The sequence below is a fragment of the Sander vitreus genome, chromosome 14 (assembly GCF_031162955.1).
Source record: "Sander vitreus isolate 19-12246 chromosome 14, sanVit1, whole genome shotgun sequence".
NCBI classification, from domain to species: Eukaryota; Metazoa; Chordata; class Actinopteri; order Perciformes; family Percidae; genus Sander; species Sander vitreus.
Window position 1 is genome coordinate 15,293,278 of NC_135868.1, and position 19,254 is coordinate 15,312,531.

The 19,254-nt window shown below is 38.7% G+C and overlaps 1 protein-coding gene across 1 annotated transcript in view; it reads left to right on the forward strand.

Annotated features, from left to right (window-relative positions):
* The window catches only part of necab1 (N-terminal EF-hand calcium binding protein 1), a 38,397-nt gene extending 23,675 nt beyond the window's left edge, over window positions 1-14,722 (forward strand). The window contains exons 7-13 of the mRNA XM_078267944.1: window positions 2,944-3,065; window positions 5,465-5,541; window positions 7,068-7,115; window positions 9,204-9,316; window positions 10,229-10,306; window positions 13,116-13,207; window positions 14,339-14,722. Of these exons, the coding sequence (XP_078124070.1) occupies window positions 2,944-3,065; window positions 5,465-5,541; window positions 7,068-7,115; window positions 9,204-9,316; window positions 10,229-10,306; window positions 13,116-13,207; window positions 14,339-14,367 (559 nt within the window). The 3' untranslated portion in view covers window positions 14,368-14,722. The remainder of the gene's footprint in view (window positions 1-2,943; window positions 3,066-5,464; window positions 5,542-7,067; window positions 7,116-9,203; window positions 9,317-10,228; window positions 10,307-13,115; window positions 13,208-14,338) is intronic.
* Window positions 14,723-19,254: the final 4,532 nt, after the last annotated feature.

Below are 19,254 nucleotides of genomic sequence, written 5' to 3' on the forward strand. Positions count from 1 at the left end.
GATGTGTTCTTAATTGAACACTGTCACCACCACAATGGGCAAAATGTGACTTTCTTTAATGCCACAAGCCATCAGCTGTTTGTGGATCAAAACACTGAAAGAAATCAGACTAAAGGCTCTGACACACCAACCCGACGGCCGACCGTCGGCAGAAAAGGCTGTCGGACTGATCATTTGGCTCCCGTCTCCCCGAAGCGGTCCAAAAAGTGCCCCAAACACACCGAAGCAACGCCAACCTGAGTGTACGTTCTGCGCATTCGCGAAACGTTATGTCTCCATGACAGCAGGCGGCGCTAATCTGTATTGTCGCCCAAAAAATGAAAACCGGAAATGACGGAACATCTCTCTAGACCTAGTAAACACAGAGCACGCTGTCATCAGTCATTGTTTTCATCAGAGAGTGTTGATAGTAGTCAAGTAGGATCGTTGTTGTCATTACTCGCTGAACAGAAGAAAATACGATGGCTAGTAATAAGAAGATACTGGCGTTGTCAGCTCCGGTTTTCTCGTGCACTGATTCGCTCGTCAAGGGCTAGCACTCTACCAATCAGATTGGTCATTGAGTCCGAGTGTGTGTGTGTGTGTGTGTGTGTGTGTGTGTGTGTGTGTGTGTGTGTGTGTGTGTGTGTGTGTGTGTGTGTTTGCGTTCCGTCACCTGTCTGTGTTAACAACCGAGCAGTGGTTGTCTCTCTCTTCTATTGCTATTTTTGTCTTCGTGGATCATCAACTAGTGAGGTTGTTGACTTTTTTTCCTGGGACATGTAGCTTTAGCTTTAAAAAGTTAGCCAAAAAATATTGTTTTTAACAAAACTCATGGAGGTAAAGATAGCTTAATTAGCAAGCTAGCTGTCCGGTCATAACATCTGCCAACAACAGACAATTTTCAGCCAACAAAATCAATGATCGCCATTTAGAAATGAGAAGCTGCTTTTTTCTGCCACTTTCTAAAATCAAGGACCCATTGGTTTGTAAAAACACAAATCAAATTATTTAAAGCATACTGACCCACTAACTAGTATATTTGTCTACATTATCTCCCCAGTTGAAAAATGATGGCAAAGTATTTCATCATTTATCAAATGCAGCTCTTTTGCAGCATTTAACCACTTTATTAGCAATAGTAGTGGTTTTGTCAACATGTTTTAGCTTGAGTTCAGTTTAAAAGGATTGTTGTATCCCTTTTCTCACCATGACCATGTTAACACTTACTTTCAGTGGCAGAAAATGATGGGCTTCCAGAATTGACATCTGAGAGTCTCTTCTTTTCTTTTCTTTCCTTTCCTCACCTACTATAAATGTTTCTTTCTCTTTTCCCCTCTCATGTCATTTCAAAGTGTAACTGTCCCTCGCTCCCAGAACAGCTTCTTCTCCTCCAGCATCTGTCTCTGAATTGCCACACTTGAATAATTCCCCTGTGCATCTGAACGCAACACTCGGTTCTTTCAAACATCTAGAGGATCTGGTTGTTTCTCTGGTGGCTTTAAATTGGTTTCTGTGGTCATTTTTTTGTGTGAACAGGGAAAAACAGGAGGTCAAATTCATGGATGCAAGGTATGACTCAGAGCTGAGCTTGAGCTTTGTATTCATAAGTCATGTGGTTCATTTCAAAAGTAATATTACTTTCCTCTTGGTAATTTGTTGTTATTTGCCCAATAGATAAGATTTTTTTCTTTAATGCATGCTTAATCTGCTGTCTTTTAAAACTAAGTCTGAGTTGGAAACAGAATAGGTGAAACATGGACAAAAAGGTCCTGGATCTTCTGGCCACAGCTCTTCAGCTGTTAACCTCCTCTCCCTCCCTTAAGCTAACATAAAGCCTGTGGTAGGAACATGCAAGGGCTGGTGATCTTTTATTGATCACAGACGGGTTTTAGCAATTAAAGCTGAGAATTCTCCCACAGTCCTCCTAACAAAAGGTGCACATTCTAAATAAACTGACAGGGATTTTAGTATTTTAGAAAACACATAGTCACAGGTCTTCATATTTAGATTATAGTTACCTCACTGTTTATGAGATGTACTGTATAGTCAAAGCCCAAATGCCAAGCACTGAATAAAGATTAGGGGATTAGGGGTATAGTTTGACATTTAGAGAGTTAGATGTGAAGATTGATGTCTGTAAGCTAAATATAAATCGACAGCTATCAGCCAATTAGTGTGGCTTAGCCCACAGCTAAATTAAAAACAAGTACAAAGGAAAAGACTATTAATGTTGTAAATATCTTGCCATGAATTGCATTTACCTGAAAGATGTAAACATGAACTATTAAACACTTTAAGGAATAAACCTGAAATTATCTATCAGTAAAAATATCAGTAGGGTGTCTGAAAAACTTCACAAAGCACCCTTTTTGCTCTTACATTTGCACAAAACTCACACACCGCGTATAAACATGTGCATTGCACATTGCCAAAGACACCCTGAGGTCTTCTCAAAATACGGGACCGAACAACTTGACAACACAAAGATATAAATCTTAGGTGATGTCACCCTGTGGCTGCATGTACCTTGTCATTAGCATTAGCATCACTGTCAAACCAACACAACATACAAATGTAACGTAAGCCCGGACAACTTCAGACTTGAGCTGAGATTGCTTCGGTCACCTGGTGCCATCTTAAATTTCATAACATTATCCCTCTTCTTTGGCCTCTTTCTTTGGCAAAATGAGTCATACAATACACTGTTCAAAATGCACTTTCTTCTCAGGTTCTATTTTGTCGTTAATGAAATTACAAAGTCACATTGTATGTAAGCCAAGAATTTTGTGTGATCCATCTGTTTATGTGGTAAGTGCAGTGAACCACAAGAACCACTGAACAACAGGTAATTTAATGTCAGTGTTACTATGTTTACATTGTAATGCAACTGCAACAATGTTAAAAGAAAACAGGCTAAAATATGTTTGATGTCTGATAATTATCTCCCTGTTTGGATTCCAGACAGGGCCCGCTGAAGCCAGAGGTTCTGTCCATCCAGTGGTCAGGTCGTCGCTCCAATCGGAGGCTTCAGAGAAACAGCAGCCTCTCTCCCAACAACCCTCTCCTCAGTCTCGTCAGTGCAGGTGGGTTCGAGTTACGTTATCTTGTAGATGCCAGAAGCAAAAATGCCGAGCACAGAAGGAATTGAGGGAGGTCATGTAGGTGTGAGAAAGAAACTGACAGAGAGAGATTGAAGTGGAGGCTTTTGTTCTCATTGTGTGCTCCCGTGTGTCGACCCAAAGCCATTGAATGCTCTGGCACTTTACTGTTGCTCACGGGAGGTATGAGTGTGGGAGATGTCAGACCTCAATCTCGAAACACCATGTGCTGTGAGTGTTCAGTTTCACTTTCATTTTAAGTAGGAGAATCATTGAACACAAACATATATGATATACATACCAGGTGCTACGGTATACAGTTAGATAATCAGCAAAGAGCTCCCTGGTTTGTGATGCATAAGTGCGCCAGCCTGCAGTGTGTTTGCTGATGCTTGTTTGGCTCGTAATGCATCGTTTGCATGCATACACTTTCTCTCGTGCTGCAAACTGCCTAAACAGTAGACATAATATTTCTCCAATATCAGGTAGTGCGAAAATCATTAAGTATGAATGAATACAGAAATGACCACAGAGTCATTTACCGCCAATGCAAACAGTAAATGTTTTAAATTTTATTCTGACGACTTTTCTAGACAGGCAGCCTATGTCTGTAATATTTGTTTAGCTGTTGTTTACAATGGTATGTGCTGTTATTAATGGGTTTTTTACTGCTGTATTTTTTGTAAAGACAAATTTGGGATTTAGGGCCATCTTAAGAAACGTGACTTCCACTATGGTGGATGTTAAAGTTGCATTGTATTATTTCCAAAGACAATTCTGCAGTGCTCGAGCGATCTTTTTGTCTTTAAGGGGGTCTCTCTATCTCATAAAAAAAAGTTGGCACACCCTGCACATAGTGCTTTGCGCAGTATATGCGCACGGTAGGCCGAGGCTATTATCTTGACACACGCACACAACAGACATGGACAGAAATGGAGTCCTTTTTAATTAATTTCATCATATTATTGATTGTAATAGTCCATATTTCATTTCAATTTCGCAATACAAAGAAATAGACTAAACGATTTAGTCTGAGTGTTATTTTCAATTTCACAATGAAATAAAACATAACTCATTTGAACCAGACCACCGTCTCAGATATCCTCAGTGTCAAACACAATAATGCATGTAGTCTTTAACTTATACACAGGGAAAATGCACTAACTGGCAGAAATGAATAAAGCCATTGCACAGCCAAACTATGTTCTAGTCTTATAATGTGCACGTAGTGATAACAACACCTGGGTGTTCAGTCATCTTGTGTGGAACTGTGGAAATAAATAGACGAACAATTTTGGAATTTGCACTGCGATGTTGTTGGGAAGCCTATTCACTGAATATTCCGCCATCAGAGATTGCATTGAATTGCTGACAAGTGTTTCAAAATATCTGGGAACTTTTCCGGAGCTCTGAATGGCAGAGGATAGCTACAGATTTATTTATTTAAGATGTATTGGTGGTATTTACCTCAAAAGCACATTAAGCTAAAAGCAAGGTGACTTCTTCGGACTTGCGAGTGCTGTCAAATCGATCGTAGCCTATGCGGTTTGCTCACATAGCCTAGTGGTGTGGTGGTGAAGTGTAGTCATGCTGCGTTCATGAGTGTAGGGTAGGCTCAGGTCTACGTCCCATAGTAGCCTATATTTTATATTTTAATTTAACGTATTTAATGGTAAGAGACCGCACAGGGATGGATAATGATGAGCGTTGTTTAAGATTAAATTACAATGCCACATATGGCAGACACCTTCAGATGTGAGAGACCCCCTCAGATTTTAGACTTTGTTTCTTTCATGGGAGCCAGTCCTCACTCTATGAGAGCTCGGCTCCCTCTGGCTCCCACATAATTCGAGCACTGCAATTCTGTAGGTATGATGTTAAATAAGTAAACTACTGTTTGCACACAGTCAGTTTACCGTTAGACCTGCATTACATTACATTACATTACATTACATGTCATTTAGCTGACGCTTTTATCCAAAGCAACTTCCAATTAAGTGTTTTCAACCCTGAAGGTGCAAACTCCAGATAACAAGTAGTAAGTGCAAGTGCATTAGCTTTAAATAAGCAAAACTACAAAGAGCCAAATGACTCAGTATCTCCAGCCATGGTTGCTGGGAGATTTGTGGCACAGCTACAGAGCTTCTATAAACTTTGATTACAGGTCTCAAAGCTTTTCTATTGATTGGCATGTCTGTTCGTTGCATTACATGAAAGGAAATCTTGAAATGCCTTCTGGGACGCCGCCATTATTTTAGAGGTATTTAGTTCAAACAATCATTGGAGAAAAAAATGGTAAAATACAGTCGATATATGCACCTTTCATCCCTTCACCTTTGTTGTTGACTCTTGCTGTCTGAAACCCATCCTGCCTGTGTCTCCAGGTGTTTATGAGGAAGACAGCCAGTGGATGATCCAGGTCAACAGACTGCAGAGGCTTATCGACCGTCTAGAAAAAAAGGTGACTTCCTTTCTCTCCGTACTCTCCTCTCCTTCTTTTTCTTTTTTGCTTCTGTTATTTTTGATCTTCGTCTGTCTCCTGTCACCATGGCGGCCATCTGGTCTTTACATCGTTTTCTCAGATTAACCACAAATGATGGCAAGTGGACTCACAACAACATCAACAAATTATCTCAACACAACAACACCCTCCCACGTGCGAACACATACACATATGTACAGTACACGGGAAATATCCGCTGCATACAAACTCTCACAGCTGCTATCTGTGTGTGTTGAACATAGCATGAAATCTGATATCTGATTTGAAGTTTGATTTTTCTTAGTTGTTTATTTTACTAGGCTACATTTTGCAAACATACATTTTAGTCCACAAGGAACTAAAATATAAATTGGAGGGGGGAGTATAAAAAAATATTTCTACTACAAAAAGACAGTAATGTTTACTTTTTTATCCTGTCTTCTAATCTTTCCTTTTTTTCTTGTAAATGACTGTCTGATTGTACATTTTTATTGTTCATATAAAACAAGCAAATAATTAACTTTTGAGTTGAACAGTGATGAATAATCAGTTGACATATGTGAACCATTGACAAGGGTCAAAGGTAGACATTGCTTTAGTTTAAATTCTCACGAGCCAAAAAAATTGGGATCCACTTTGGTAGATGAAAGTTTAAACACAATAAGTCTTTAAAGCAGCAATAATCTATGTTTTTATATTTAAATATGGCTCACATTTCTGCTGCCCCCTAGTGGCCAGTAATTACAGGTTTAAAGTGCACATATTACGAAAAAAATTGACATGTTGTGTCTCTGGTGCTTCCACACGCATACAAACTTTGAAAAAAAAACATCCATGCTGTTTTGAGTGAGATATGGGTTTCTGAATGTGTCCTGCCGTCAGTCTCCGGGTGAGCTGTTCAAAATCTGCACAGCTTTCTACGAACCTAGCTGAAACGAGGGGGTTAGGGGGCTAACCGTTAGCATGCTAGCGCTAGCATGCTAGCTCGTTCTCGATGGCAAAACACTGCTACAACACACACAAATTCACCGTAATCTATAAAATAAATTGTATAGAACTACTTACATGTCCCTGTTCTGCAGGTATTCCACGCAAAGTTGGAAGTGCGCCCTCGTTTAGAAGAAGTCTCCCGGCTAATCCTGCCTTGTACAGGCCGAAATTGGAGAAACAGCTAGCTAGCAATTGTGAGCTTACCTAGCTACTGTGCATGTGCGACTGCCAACAAAGATGTTACAGAAGTTGAGAGGCCTCACTCTGTAGCTAAACCAGAGACCTGAACACAGGGTGAAAAGAGGATCTGTAGCAATGGGCAGTACAACAAAAATATGGTGTTTTTTGAAAATGAAATCATGTAAACCCATTCTGATACAATCTCAAATTACAATTATGAACCTGAAAATGAGCATAATATGGCCACTTTAAGAAATGTGACTGAGACTGTGCAAAACAGGGTGCAAAGTTTATCACTATTGGGGCATCATATCATTGTGTGTTTTGTTCTGCAGGAGATTCGTCTGGAGCCCGTTGAAGAGGAGGTCTTGGAGAGCAAATCGGTTAGTTTTTCTGACTTTAATCTACTTTTTTACTGTTTTTGCTGCGGTGTCGTCCACTCTGTGTCACTCTGTTCTCAAGTGGTGGAGTTTTACTGCTGAGTGGTTATTATTATCATCAGTGTGGCCTCCACACTGATAATAATAACCACTCAGCGGTTGTCATAGCAACAGCAGGGCTGAAACTTGACAGAAACGTATTCCCTTCTTTCTTCCTTCTTTATCTTTAATCTCTTCGTTTAAGGCTCAATATTAGACTTGGAGGTATGTGGATGTTTGAGGAAGAGAGAGTGTATATTCGAGTGGGTATTAAAGTATATATAAATACAGTATAAACACTATAATAACAGGACATAGCCTATATTTGTTTTAGCTACCCATTGTGTGTAAACCTACTGGCTCATTAATTGTCCTCCAGGCTTGTACTCGTGTACAGTGTGGGTGTGTTTTTAACTACACAGCGTGCAGGTGTTTATGTGCATGTTATCATTCCCTGTCATATCATATCTCGGCTGAAATACTCTGTAGCTGACAACATAGCAGACCAACACCAACACTTGCAGAAGGATTTCTCATCATGAAGAGGAAGGACATTTATAGTAGAATATTTAAGATTCTTTATTGTCACTATCATATACTGTATGGAAGCGAAATATTGTTCTTCACAGCAACATACACAACAGCAGAGATGCTATTACTGTAAAAGATTCATAAAGAAATATCTAAAAGAGAAAGGAAGATAATATAAGGGAGTTTTTCCTTTTTTTAAAGCTCATTTGCAGAGTTTGATTCCAAAATAAGGAAGCCAAAACCAATTATTACCAGTATTCTTTTTGAAAAAATTTTAAGAAAAATATATTTTAAGACCCTTCAAGTATTGTTGGGCACACATATATATAAAACTGAAAAAAAGTTTAAGTTACTGTTTTTTAAATCAAAAGGATGTGTGGGGGAAGTTGCCATTTCACTCAATTCAGTCATTTAAAAATTTCACTTAAAGGTGCTGTAGGTAGGATTGTGAAGATCCAGGATTTAACCAAAGAATTTGAACATCGACAACTTCTCAGTCCCTCCCCCCCTTTCTGCTAAAGCCCAAACGGTGTCCTAAGCCCCTCCCCCCCACAAGGGAGAATGAATGTGTGTGCATGAGCAGTGATTGACACGCAGTTAGACGACCCCCCCTGGCCATGATTGGTGCATCTGAACAGGGAGCGGTGGATTTTTGCAAATCACACTACAGGCTGTAGGTAGTGCCAGAGGAGCTGGATGTTTTTTTTAAATGACCTGCTTCATGTACTTCTACTCGAACATAGGGTCAGTTTCAGGATATATGACAGAAAGTTATTTTTATAAGTCTTACCTACTGTATCTTTAAAAGCATGGGTGTTTTAGTTTTTTTTAGTAAAGTGTGCGTCCCATGTAGGTCGAGTCTGACCCGCAGCCCTTTACGCCATGTCATTGGTGTGTTTGTCCCTGGGAATAAATGTGTAGCCGAGAGAAAACCACTCTGTGTGTGTGTGTGTGTGTGTGTGTGTGTGTGTGTGTGTGTGTGTGTGTGTGTGTGTGTGTGTTTCTCCCAAATTAGCCTCTGAGAGAAGATCCTAAGGTGTTTTATCAGTCACACACACAGACACATCACACATCATTAACACAGACACACACCTTAGGCCAACAGGCAGACTATTCACTTCCTGTTCCCATCAGCCTCTCTGCCTCTGTCAACAATTCCTCATCAGCCACGGGAAATTATTAGCAGGCTTTTTATTGTCATGATTATGGAAGGTCTTCCTGTTTCCTCTTCTCTGCCGTTCACACCTTTGTACAACAAGATTCAGATGCTTTATTTTTGTTCATTATCAAAGTGTAAGAAAAGATTATAAATGTCCCAGTGTTCACCTGACAGATCTGGATCAATCGCCAGTTTTCTGTTAACTCTCTGAGTCAATGTGAAACACTGCCAGATTTCTGAACGTCCTTCAGCTATTTCAGATTCTCTCTCTCCACTAGAAACAAATCCTGATCTTCTGACTTTGCGTGCGTTCACGTTTCTGTGTGACTGTATGTGTGTTTCTCTGTGTTTCATTTTTACAGCACATCCTGATAGTCCAGAGGCAGCTGCCAGTGCTGGAGGACGAGCTGGAGGAGTTTCGTTTGGCTCTCAGACAGTACATGGAGTGTGCCTGTGCCCAGACTGGATGTCTACAGTCAGCTTATATTCTTTTTGTTCACGTTGTATCAGTTTTTTTTTTTTTTACTGCATGCTATTTCTGTTCTTTCTAGTTTGTAACCAATTTTTTTATGAAGAGGGGCATGGGAATACAAGAGACATCCAAAAGAAAATGTAAAAAATACTCCTCAAAATCTTGAGCAACATTTCAATACAAAAACAACACTTTATACCTACATGTGCTCACTGTATCTGCAGCGTAATGTGTAGAATAATGACTCAAATCTGCATGGATTTACATCATCCCCTCTGTAGCTAAGAGCTTTGTGCATCTTTTTCAATGTGGAAATCAAGGATCTACAGTGTACGGCTGGTAAATGGTTTATTCCTATGATAATCTCAGAAAACTTCCTAAGATTACAAGCAACATTGAATCAATCATGAAACTTTAAAATAGAAACATTAGTGAAACGGCTGTAAGATGTTTTGGCTCTCCTGTCAAAACTAAAGGCTTTAGTGTAGCATCAGTGTAGCATCAGACCGTAACGCTTTAATTATCAATAGATAAAATAATTTAGTTTTGTTTTTATTTCAAACATTAGAAATAACATCTCACATGAACTGTCACTTTGGTTTCAGACAAAATTCAGCAGCCCAAAGGACAGAATGACATTTACAAGCTTTGTCACGACTGTTTCTCGAAGTACTAAAAGTCATGTTTGCTCATTTTAAAATGAGACTAAAACCCTCTGACAAAACACAAAATAATCATAATTTGAGGGTGAAGCCACAGAAACATTATTTGATAGATTCACATTGCCTGCTCCCAGTCGGTGTGTGTCAGAGGGTGGAAAACAGTCCAGACACAGAGGCTGTGCTAGGGGACATGATGTCGCACACTAATTAGTGATTGCATAACTTGTGCTCTCTCCTGTTTTGCATTTGGCAGCATTGCAGTTCAGCGGCTGGCGAATGAATCACGCTTCATTCTCTATGAATTCTGGGAGCACAACAACGTGTGGAAGAAGTAAGTATTTTGCCTGCACATTATGCAGTACAACTAATACACTGTGGCCTGTTCAAATAAACCCCCACAAATGATGTTCTTTGCTCAGCTTGAACTCGCTGAGAGGTCTAGTTCACACTACATTTAGTGATGATGTACAATGTGAGGCAAACCTAATGAGGAATTACAGCAGTGGGAGCAGAGATACAGAGATAACTTGTCAGTCTAGTTTGTTATTTTCTATAGTAAACATTCAAATGAACTTTAATGTTTCAATGATACAGCAATGCACATACTCTGCTGCTGGAACTTTCAGGATAATGACACTTAATGACACATAATGACACTAATATAAATACTCTAATGGAGTATATCATTTATATAATTCTCTTTACTGAAGTTATCCCAACATGCAAGGACATGAATAGTAGTGCACAGAATACTCCACCCATTCCATCCTGCCAAAAATACATCTCAAATAACATACCATAGGAATTATAATATAAAAGGAAACATTCACATGGAAATTATGTTGATTTAGCTCATTTGTATATTCAAAAATCAGTAGTGGAAGAAGTGCTCATCTTTTACTTAAAATGCTTAAAGTAGCAGTACTACAGTGTAGAAATAGAAGTACTCTGTTACAAGTAAAAGTCCTGCAAAAAAAAGTACAAAAGTATTAGCATCAATATTTAATTAGGTGCACACATTTCAATGCCCATTCAATTGGCTGATACCATCAAAGCAGGTCATTATGCAGAATGACCCAGTTCAGAATGAAATACGTATATAATCATATACAGTCAAGCCTGAAATTATTCATACCCCTGGCAAATTCTGACTTAAAGTTACATTTATTCAACCAGCAAGTCTTTTTTTTGATCGGAAATGACACAGGCTTCTCCCAAAACATAAGACAATGTACAAGAGGCATCATTGTGGAAAAAAATATTACTCATCTTTTATTTCCATTTGAACAAAAAGTGGCATGTTCAAAATTATTCATACCCTTCTCAATAATCAATAGAAAGCCTTTATTGGCTATTACAGCAATCAAACACTTCCTATAATTGCTGACCAGCTTTTTGCATGTCTCCACTGGTATTTTTGCCCATTCATCTTTAGCGATGAGCTCCAACTCTTTCAGGTTGGAGGGTCTCCTTGCCATCATCCTGATCTTTAGCTCCCTCCACAGATTCTCAATTGGATTTAAGTCAGGACTCTGGCTGGGCCACTGCAAAACGTTAATGTTTTCGTCTGCTAACCATTTCTTCACCACTTTTGCTGTGTGTTTTGGGTCGTTGTCGTGCTGAAATGTCCACTGGTGCCCAAGGCCAAGTTTCTCTGCTGACTGCCTGATGTTGTTGTTGAGAATTTTGATGTATTGCTCCTTTTTCATGGTGCCGTTTACTGTGATTATGTTCCCTGGTCCACCAGCTGAAAAACACCCCCAAAACATTAGGTTCCCACCGCCATGTTTGACAGTGGGGATGGTGTTCTTAGGGCTGAAGGCTTCTCCTTTTGTACGCTAAATGAAGGCCACATCATTGTGGCCAAACAATTCAATTTTTGCCTCATCTGACCATAAAACAGAAGACCAGATAACTTCTTCTTTGTCCAGATGAGCATTTGCAAAGGCCAAGCAGGCTTTTGTGTGCCTTATCTGGAGAAGTGGTGTCCTCCTTGGTCTGCGTCCATGGAACCCAGCGGTGTGTAGTATCCGCTGGACTGTCTGCCTTGAGATGTTGCCACCAGCAGAGTCCAGATTCTTCAGGATGGCCTTGGTGGTGATCCTTGGATTCTTTTTTACCTCTCTCACTATCCTCCTGGCCAGCACAGGTGTCACTTTTGGCTTCCGACCACATCCTCTGAGATTTTTCACAGTGCGGAACGTCTTGTATTTTTTAATAATACTTTGCACTGTAGCCACTGAAACTTCAAAACATTTAGATATGGTCTTATAGCCCTTTCCTGACTTATGAGCAGCCACAATGCGTAGCCGCAGGTCCTCACTGAGCTCCTTTGTCTTAGCCATGACTGTCCACAAACCAACAGCAGAGAGCTTCTGTTTTTCTCCTGTTGACTTGATTAAAACAGCTGTTGCCAATGAATCAGGGTAATTAGGATGCTTTACAACAGCTTGGACTATTTAGAATGGTATAGAACTTTGGGTTTTCCCATAGACTGTGACAGTTTGCAAAGGGTATGAATAATTTTGAACATGCCACTTTTTGTTCAAATGTAAATAAAAGATGAGTAATATTTTTTTCCGCAATGATGCCTCTTGTACATCGTCTTATTATCTTTTGGGAGAAACCTGTGTCATTTCTGGTCAAAAAAAAAGACTTGCTGGTTGAATAAAAGTAACTTTAAGTCAGAATTTGCCAGGGGTATGAATAATTTCGGGCTTGACTGTATACCATATATAATCATATATATTATATTACTGGATTATAATAAGTGATGCATTAATGTGTTCATTACTTTAATGTTGCAGCTGGAAAAGGTGGAGCTAATTTGAATAACATTATATACTGTATGATTGCTAAACCTAATAATCAACATCATATTTTATAAGTTGATTTCCAATTTGTATTAATTATCTAAATCTGCAAAGTAACTAGTAACTAACTAAAATATTTTGATTTAAAAATATTTCATACTTTACTAATTGAATTAGGGACTTTATTTGACTGTTTCTGGGATTTTAATTAGTTGACTTTTGATAGCAAATAGCCTTGCAAAATGATGTCATGAATAAGTAAGTTAACAAACATGTACCCTATCCATGACGACCAGTGAATGAATCTTCCTGTTTTCTTCTGCACAGTCACCTGCAGACCAACTACAGTAAGACCTTCCAGAGGGGGAACGTGGACTTCCTGGAAACTCCTGAGAGCATCACCACCATGCTGGTTCCTGGTAAGAACATTCATTAAAGCTCCTGTCTGACTCTCTACCCACATCACACTCAAACTCAAACTCAAACACATCTAATAAAATCAATACAACTTTCACCTCACTCATCTTACACGTCTAAAGGGTAAACTCTGCAGCCTCAGGTGCCCTTTGGTACATCATCAATCACAAAGACACGCTGTGCAGACAAACAATCCTCAAACCCTTGGCTTAGAGCATGATTTTAAATTCTAGTCAGAATGCCAACGTTTTCAAAGATACCAAAAGTGTTGTGCATCTTTGATTTGAGTATTTCGTCTGACGAATGTGATAATGTTTCAATGAAATGCTGGAATAAGCACATAAAGAATGTATGATTTGGATCAGTATTGAGCTTGATGGTTCATTTTCAACTTTGGAAACGGTTTGACCAAAAAAATAAAAGAACAGAAAACAGAATATCAACACAAGGTCCAACTGACCAAAGCTTTCAACCACATCTCATGGCCTTGCTCGGGATGAGGTTGATTAGTTATCTTGGAAAATAATTTGTTTATGTAACTTAATATTTATGATATCAAATTAAATAACAAAACTTTAAAGTTATAATTAACTTTTGTCAATCTGCACAACTGAGCAACTCCGGAGGAAGGCCATGAGAGTTGGTTGAAAGCTATGGAAACAAGCAAGTTGCGCAATGCAATTGCATTGAGGTTTCTTTTTTTGTATTTTTTTGGGGGGGAGAAGGCAAACTGGAATTGTATCGCTTTAAAGCTAACTATGTAAATCAACATTTAACAGTCAGATAATTATCTCACTCTTCCACCTTTGCCAAATCAAACCAAACATGTTAGACTTTAACTCCCTTTCATTTATAATAAGTAAAGCTTTTGTCCACTTTTTGTCATTTTTTTCCCCAGCACTTGTTCTAAGCAATTGTCTTTGTGTTGTTTTTCCTACATTATTACATGAAATTGATCTTAATTCAGTCTCACAAGCATCATTACCCACTTCGCATAACCAGCCACACGCAGCACACAGGGCAGTGCTGAATAAATGTGTCATAGCTTACACAAATACACACAGCCACAGATTCTCATCAATTGGGGTCATTTTTGGGGGTAATTTCTTTCTTCTTCTGCGTCTCCTCCACAGCTTCATGGTGGGTCCTCAACAACAACTGAAAGTGTTGACGAGCACCCTTCACAGATTGCCAATGATGGGTGCAGAGAGCAATCTGTCAACACATCAGGAAGTCCTCAGCACACACACACTCTTGAAGTCATGGTGATTAGTATTTATGACCTCCATGTTCCTTCATAGTTATAGGTGGTAGTCTGAAATAGTCCACGTGTTTGTTTACACTCCTAGACGACGCTCTGACGTCATAAAAGCAATGACCTCTTCAAACGGAGACCCATCTGATGATCTGACATCATCACTGTGTTTGACGTGACATCATCTGCAACCCAGGGTAGATCATGAGAGCTGTGTGTGTGTGTGTGTGTGTGTGTGTGTGTGTGTGTGTGTGTGCGTGTGCGTGTGCGTGTGTGTGTGTGTGTGCGTTTGTGTGAGGGAGAGAGAGAGGGAATGACAGACATAATTGTATCAATTGTAGCAGCTCTGGGGAGCTAATTAAACCATTATGCTGTTGTATTCAATGTGTGAAATAAGATAAAACTCTGTTCATCACAAATAAAGATGATATATTGTTGTGTAAGTCATGTGTATCTCTTTCTCACTCTTTATGTGGAAATTACCTCCACGTTTTTTATTTAGCCTGGTTATTGGTTTGTTTTGTCTATTTGGTGATGCAAATTTGGCATGTGTGCCAGGGATGAATACCTAATTCCGAATCTGACTCGTGTGTTTGCAGAGTCAAAATGATGATTTAACTTGAGATTATAAGTATTTCAATGTAACAAAAAGTTGACAACATGTCATTGTTGGTCTGCTTCTCTCTGTGTGTAGTCACCTCCTAATGGTATAAGACCATAGCACACACTCTTAAAGCTGTTTTAAAGCTGACCAAAGTGATGTAAATACAAAGGTTTGCCAATGGCACCACCATGTGGACAGGTGTAGCAAGTTGGCGTCTCCCCTAAGATTTACAGGAGACATCACGCCCCTGTAAAAATCTCGCCGTTACCCTTCCGGGGCTCTGTAACTTTAAAGAGATGATTTTATTTCAGTTGTTGTGATCATAGGTTTTCGAAGATGCAGATTTTTGCTCCTTGTGCTGCTGACACGACTTTAACCACGACTAGACTTTTCTGCAGATTTTCAAATGTCACGGGGGGGGGGGGGGGGGGGTGTACATATAGTACATAACTGAGTTATTGATATTTAACTTAAGAAAATGATGGGTGTGGAAGAAAAAGTTCTGTTAGGTCCAATTCAGTGGCTGGTTCAGACCAGAATGAGGCTCTGGCCAGAGTTGTATACAAGGCTAAAGGAATCAACTGAATTAACAAAAGCTGAGAAGACATTCACTCACAAGACGATTTGCATAGACCCAATACCATCTGCTCAAACTAAAAAAAAGTCCTTTGATTAGATAAGGTGTGTATCCTTGCTAGTGCCAACTTGGGCTCTGAACAGAAGGTCTCACTAAACAAAGAGAAATGCTTTCTCTTGACACGTCAAGACAAGGCAGACAGACTTAATCAAACCAGGATACACTAACAGTTTGTTAATTAGGTAAAATAGTTTCAGCACAGTAGAAATGTAATTCAGAACAGCAAGGACTTGATCAGTGAACAGAAAGAGAATATTAGGATGAGACTAAAACGTTTTAGATAATTAATTTTTTTCTACATGGGAAACAATACCTTCATATATTTATGTAGAACTGCCTTTCTTTAGATTTGGAGACAATATCTAAACGTTTCTATTCTCTATAACAAGTTGGGGTTGTAACTTTATTATCATTTTAGGGTAATAATGATGAAAATAAATAAACTTGTCTTTTTAAACCCAGGCCAAAATATTTCTTTGGTTGCAGGTATTTTATTATTAAGATAAAATGATCTTAGCTTGGTACACATGGACAGCAACAGCCCTGTTCATGAGAATTTAATCTAATAATAATTTCATCAGGAAATACAGTATATTTAGCTTATAATTATATGCATTAGAGCACACTATTGTTTTGTCATCAGTTTCTGTAATATGTTGTTTAATAATAATAATAATAATAATAATAATAATAATAATGTTTTGTTAATATGTTGTATTTGCAAAGCTTCTTATGTATTTGGACCTAGGGACCTAACAGGAGCTGAAGAAGTAGGCTATTTAGATCCTTTGCTTGAGTAAAAGTATTACAACATTAAAGCTGCAAGCAGCGTTGGACGGGCCCTCGCGCCTCTGTGCGCATCTGGGTGACGCCACTCCTTGCGACCGTGCATTTGCATGACACTCAGACACTGCAAATCGTCACCAATGAAAAGGGAACTCCCTGCTGAGTTCAATGATACCTCACACAAGACTCTATATCATCATACAGTTCATTAGCTGTGAAAGGGGGGAGTTTTTCTTTTAGTAACTTTTCAACGTCTTAAGATGGTACAGACCAAATTTGAAGTTGATCGGATAAAATCTCTAGGAGGAGTTTGTTAAAGTACGACATGTGGAAAAGGCCAAAATCGCACTAATTTCGAACGTTCAATTCAAAATGGCGGACTTCCTGTTGTGTTTAGGGTATGGCTCCAATGACGTTTTTTGTACGTCTTGACATTCTTCATATGGTTACCATGTTTTGTGAGTCTACGTTAAACACACTGCAGTGGCTAAATTTTTTTTAACTTTGTAGGGAGCGCTAGCAAGCCATTTTTGTGCGCCTATTCCCGAAACCCTTAAAATATCAATTTTTCATCAGGACTGATGCGTGTGCAAAGTTTGGTGAGTTTTTGAGTATGATAAGGTCCCCAAAAAGGCGATTCATTGCGTGGAAGAAGAAAAAGAAGGAATAATAATTCCTTCAGTTTCAATAGGGCCTTTGCCTTAAAATTAAAGTGCTCATATTATGCTCATTTTCAGGTTCATAATTTTATTCAGAGGTTGTACCAGAATAGGTTTATGTGGTTTAATTTTCAGAAAACACCATATATTTGTTGTAGCCTACTGCATATTGCTGCAGCTCCTCTTTTCAACCTGTGTGTTGAGCTCTCTGTTTTAGCTACAGAGTGAGGCTCACTTCTGTTCCATTTTTGTTGGGAGTCTCACAAAGACTGGACGTAAAGGCTGGACTACAATAGAGCTGTTTGGAGCTGTTTGTGAACAGTGTTTTCTGTTGGAGACAGGGATGTAGTGGAGGCTAAACGCACGTAAACGCCGTTTGCGCACCTCCCAAAATTCAGAAATAGCGTTTACGCAGCTACAAAGTGCGTTTATCCACCTCTAAATTGCCTATAGTTCCTAAGCCATTTTAAATTAAGTTTATGTCGTTTTAGTTTCATATTGTTCATTATTAGTTGCAGGTTGGTAAACCTAAGACGAAGTCTTTCATATTGCGCTGCATTACTGTCAGTGTTGACCAATCTCTTGTGGTGTTTGGTATTTTAAGCCCACAACGTCGCCTTCCAGGAAGCGATGCCTGGAAGCAAATGGCCTCGGCTACAAGCCCAAAGTGAGTGAGCTCGGAAAACAGTACTAAACTTTATGTTTTTGAGGTTAATTTGGTTTACAGTAGATTCATGCCACTGACTCAACAAGTCACCTCTACCCATTAGCCCATGTTACAAGTTAAATTTAGGATACATTATCAGATAAATAACTGGATGTAATTATATGCATTCTCTGGCATTTAAACCACTGAAAGTTTGTGACAACAAGCTCCCTTTGCTAGTCAGCTAGCTAGTTAATGTTATCGCTATAGTCGTTCGTGGTTTAGCGGGTGTTCAAATGGAACATTTTTGGTTTTATTGTTTTTTTAGTTTTGCAAAATCGTCTGTTAATGTCGGCAGCCATTACGCTTATGGAAACTACAGTGCAACTTATATTGTCTTTCTTCTGTTAATTACAGGTAAATAAGAGTATGAATCAAAACATGATAGTATGTTAGTGTTGTTAACTTAGCTAATAGTCTTATTGACGTGTGTTGTCACAGTTTAAAACGTTAGCATCACACACACACACTAGCACTACTCTTAGCTAGCTGGTTAAGTCAGTGCTTTTTCTGTTAGGCTAACGTGGTGTGTGAGCAGTTGTGATTAGGTTTCTTTTTGTTATTCAATGCCAGATGTTTGAAATGGATATCTGAATATAATCTGTTAAACTTATGTGTTTAGAAGCACTGTATATTATGTAACTGAGGCAGCTGTAATGATGCAGTGTATTTTGTGTTCAAATGGAACATTTTTGGTTTTATTGTTTTTTTAGTTTTGCAAAATCGTCTGTTAATGTCAGCAGCCATTACGCTTGTGGAAACTACAGTGCAACTTATATTGTCTTTCTTCTGTTAATTACAGAAACTGAGTATTCTTTGAATTAAAATATGTGGCACCAGATTCATCCTTCTGTCGTCAATCTGCACCTGCTACATTAGCAATTGGAAAAAAAACTGTAATCGACAACTATTTTGATAATCGATTAGTCGGTTTGAGTAATTTTTTTTAGACAAAAGTAAAAAATTCTTTGATTCCAGCTTGTTAAATGTGAATATGTTCTAGTTTCGTATCTCCTCTGTGACAGTAAACTGAATATCTTTGAGTTGTGGACAAAACAAGACATTTGAGGACGTCATCCTGGGCTTTTGGGAAACAGATCCACATTTTTCTGACATATTATAGACCAAACAACTAATCGATTAATCGAGAAAATATTCAACAGATTAATTGACTATGAAAATAATCCCAAATCCCTAAACCCTAATCATATGTACAAGTGCATTGCATTGGAAGCCCTGGATATAAGCCTCCCTCTCTATCTCTCTTAAATATTTTTGTTCTCTCTGTTTTGTCATTTAGTAAACTTTATAGATTTCAACCATATTATTCCTTCTTGAATCTCTTTAACAAGAACTTAGATTAATGTATGAATTGAATAGTGATTGTGTGACCTATGATGAG